The following is a 2,500-nucleotide window of genomic DNA, read 5'->3' on the forward strand; positions in this document are numbered from 1 at the left end:
GCGTGATATTTGTTTGTGAAGTGTGAAATTTATTTGTGAATCACAAAACACATTTGTTAATCGCGTCGAATATACTCCATACAAAAGAGACACACGTACATGTATACACAGACACACACACAACTTTGAATTCAAAAAGGTTTATGTAATTGTACTATGTTTGGCGTGGCATGCCTGTGTGACGCAGGTGAGTTTGTGTGTGTGTGTGATATGTGTTTGTAATCTGTGTGTATTAGCCCTGCTGTGGCATATCTGGTAGTGTGTGTGTATGTGTTTGTATGTCTTCGTCGGTGTGGCTTGTCTGTGTGAAGCTTCTGTGTGGCGTAGGTGGGTTTGTGTGTGTGTGATATGTGTTTGTAATCTGTGTGTATGGGTGTGTGTGTGTGTGTGTGTGTGTGTGTGTGTGTGTGTGTGATATGTGTTTGTAATCTGTTTATGGGTGTGTGTCTGTGTGTGTGTATGTTTGTAATCTGTGTGTATGGGCGTGTGTGTGTTCTCACCACTGGTCCCGAGGAAGAGGAGCACGAGGAGCCAGTACGTCCAGAAGAGCAGGAGGACAATGAAGGTGAGGAAGGGCTGCAGCACGAGGAGTGGCAGATGGACAAAGACTTTACCAGCGACGCGGAACAGAGCGATGGTCAGGGCGACGCGCTTCCTCATGAACAGCATCAGCAGTAGCAGAATCACCTGTTAGGACAACACACACTAAATACTTATACACACTAAATACTCACACACACTAAATCCTCACACATAAAATCTTCAGGTACATTATAAACACAGATCTCGTGCCAGGCCAACAGACACACAAATACTCATCTCCATTATGTACACCTACATATGCACTTCCAGTGCTTGCAAAACAGCTCAAATATACCAGTTAAATAAAGTTGTATAATAAAATATAGTTATATTACAAATAGGGCCGGGACTTTAACGCGTTAATTAAGATTAATTAATTACACAAAAAAGTACGTGTTAAAAAAAGTACGCATTTTAATCGTATCTATTTTTGCACCGAGGAACGTTTCTCACTGGAGGAGTTTTAGACGGACCGATTATACTGGCGCACCAACTAACGCGCATAAATTCGGTTCAAACAAGTTGAACAACAACCCACAGTGGCACAGTGAACATGAACAAAGAAGCTGATGAGACCGCGTTGGTCGGCCCAGTGGATGGGACATTTTGTTACAAAAAACGAACGGATGGAGGCGTCTATAAGAACATGGTTCAGTGCAAGCTATGCAACAAGGAATTTGCATATCAGCGCAGCACATCGAGTATCACCTCAATGCAAAACATATAGCAGCTAGGGTGGACGTTAAGCCTGACTCCGGGTACAACCCACACACAACCCACACTCCACCAGAGATCAGATGTTTTCTAACAGTCAGGGTTTCCAATGTTCTGAATGTACTTGAAATTATTGTGTTTTACTTAAAAAACCCAAAGTATTATAGTTTACAGAAGGTCTACCTATCTATAGGCTACCTGAATTTCTGAAATGTACTACATTTCTAAATATGGTATTTCTACACTTAATGGCAAAAATTGCACTGGTCTGTTGGACTTGAACAAAAATAAACAATATTTTTGTTGCTTAAGCTTATGTATTCAGTCATTATTCAATGGTATACTAAAAATCCATGTGAAAAAAACTACTTCTCACTGTTCTCAGGTCAAATATTTATTTGCGATTAAAATGCGATTCATTTCGATTAATTCATTACAATAACTCTAATTAATTACATTAATTGTTTTAATCGAGTCCCGGCCCTAATTACAAAATAACGATATATAATGAAATATAGTTTACAAACCATGTCTTCCTCTCATCATATCATCTCTTCCCTCATATTTAACACATTTTTTTGTTTAGGTTTAGAGAAGTCGGTAAAAAGAATAACTAGAAAATGCATTTCCTGAAGGAAATACCAGTGCATGAAATGCAAAAGTTAAGGAAGAAAAGAAAGAAGAAAGGAAAGAAGAGTGGAAGAAGGAAAAAAGAAAGGAAAGAAGAGAGAAGAAAGGAAAGAAGAGTGAAGGGAAGAAGAGTGGAAGAAGGAAAGAAGAGTGAAAGAAGGAAAGCAGAAAGGCAAAAAGAGCGGAAGAAGGAAAGAAGAGTGAACAAGAGTGGCCCTGGATAAAGAGATAAAGAGAGAGTGAAAATATTGAAAAAAGGAGATAAAAATGGAGTGAAGAAGAGAGATTGAGTGTGAGAGAAAGTAGACTGAGAGGGATAGAGAGAAAGATGGAGTGAAAAAAAAGTAGAGAATGGAAGGTGTTTTAATGTTCCTAGTTACAGTTAAATTGAGAGGGACAGAGAGAAGAGGCTCCTTTGATTTGGCGCAGCTGTCAGTGAAGCACAGGTGCAAGCCAGTTTAAAGACCCTATTATGATGTCATAATGGCCCAATGTAAGTCAATGGGAGAAATTTATATTCGTTTTTCTTTAATATTTTAAAAAGTATAAAGTTTAGAAAAGTGAAAAATACATA

General features: G+C 38.6%; 1 protein-coding gene across 1 annotated transcript in view; it reads right to left on the reverse strand.

The window, feature by feature from the left end:
* The window catches only part of slc44a1b (solute carrier family 44 member 1b), a gene marked incomplete at its 5' end in the record, with an annotated part of 17,350 nt that overhangs the window by 5,922 nt on the left and 8,928 nt on the right, over nucleotides 1-2,500 (reverse strand). Inside the window, one exon of the mRNA XM_080843392.1 lies at nucleotides 501-687. Coding sequence (XP_080699518.1) covers nucleotides 501-687 — 187 coding nt within the window. The remainder of the gene's footprint in view (nucleotides 1-500; nucleotides 688-2,500) is intronic.

This window comes from Sprattus sprattus (assembly GCF_963457725.1).
Source record: "Sprattus sprattus genome assembly, chromosome: 8".
Taxonomy (NCBI): domain Eukaryota; kingdom Metazoa; phylum Chordata; class Actinopteri; order Clupeiformes; family Clupeidae; genus Sprattus; species Sprattus sprattus.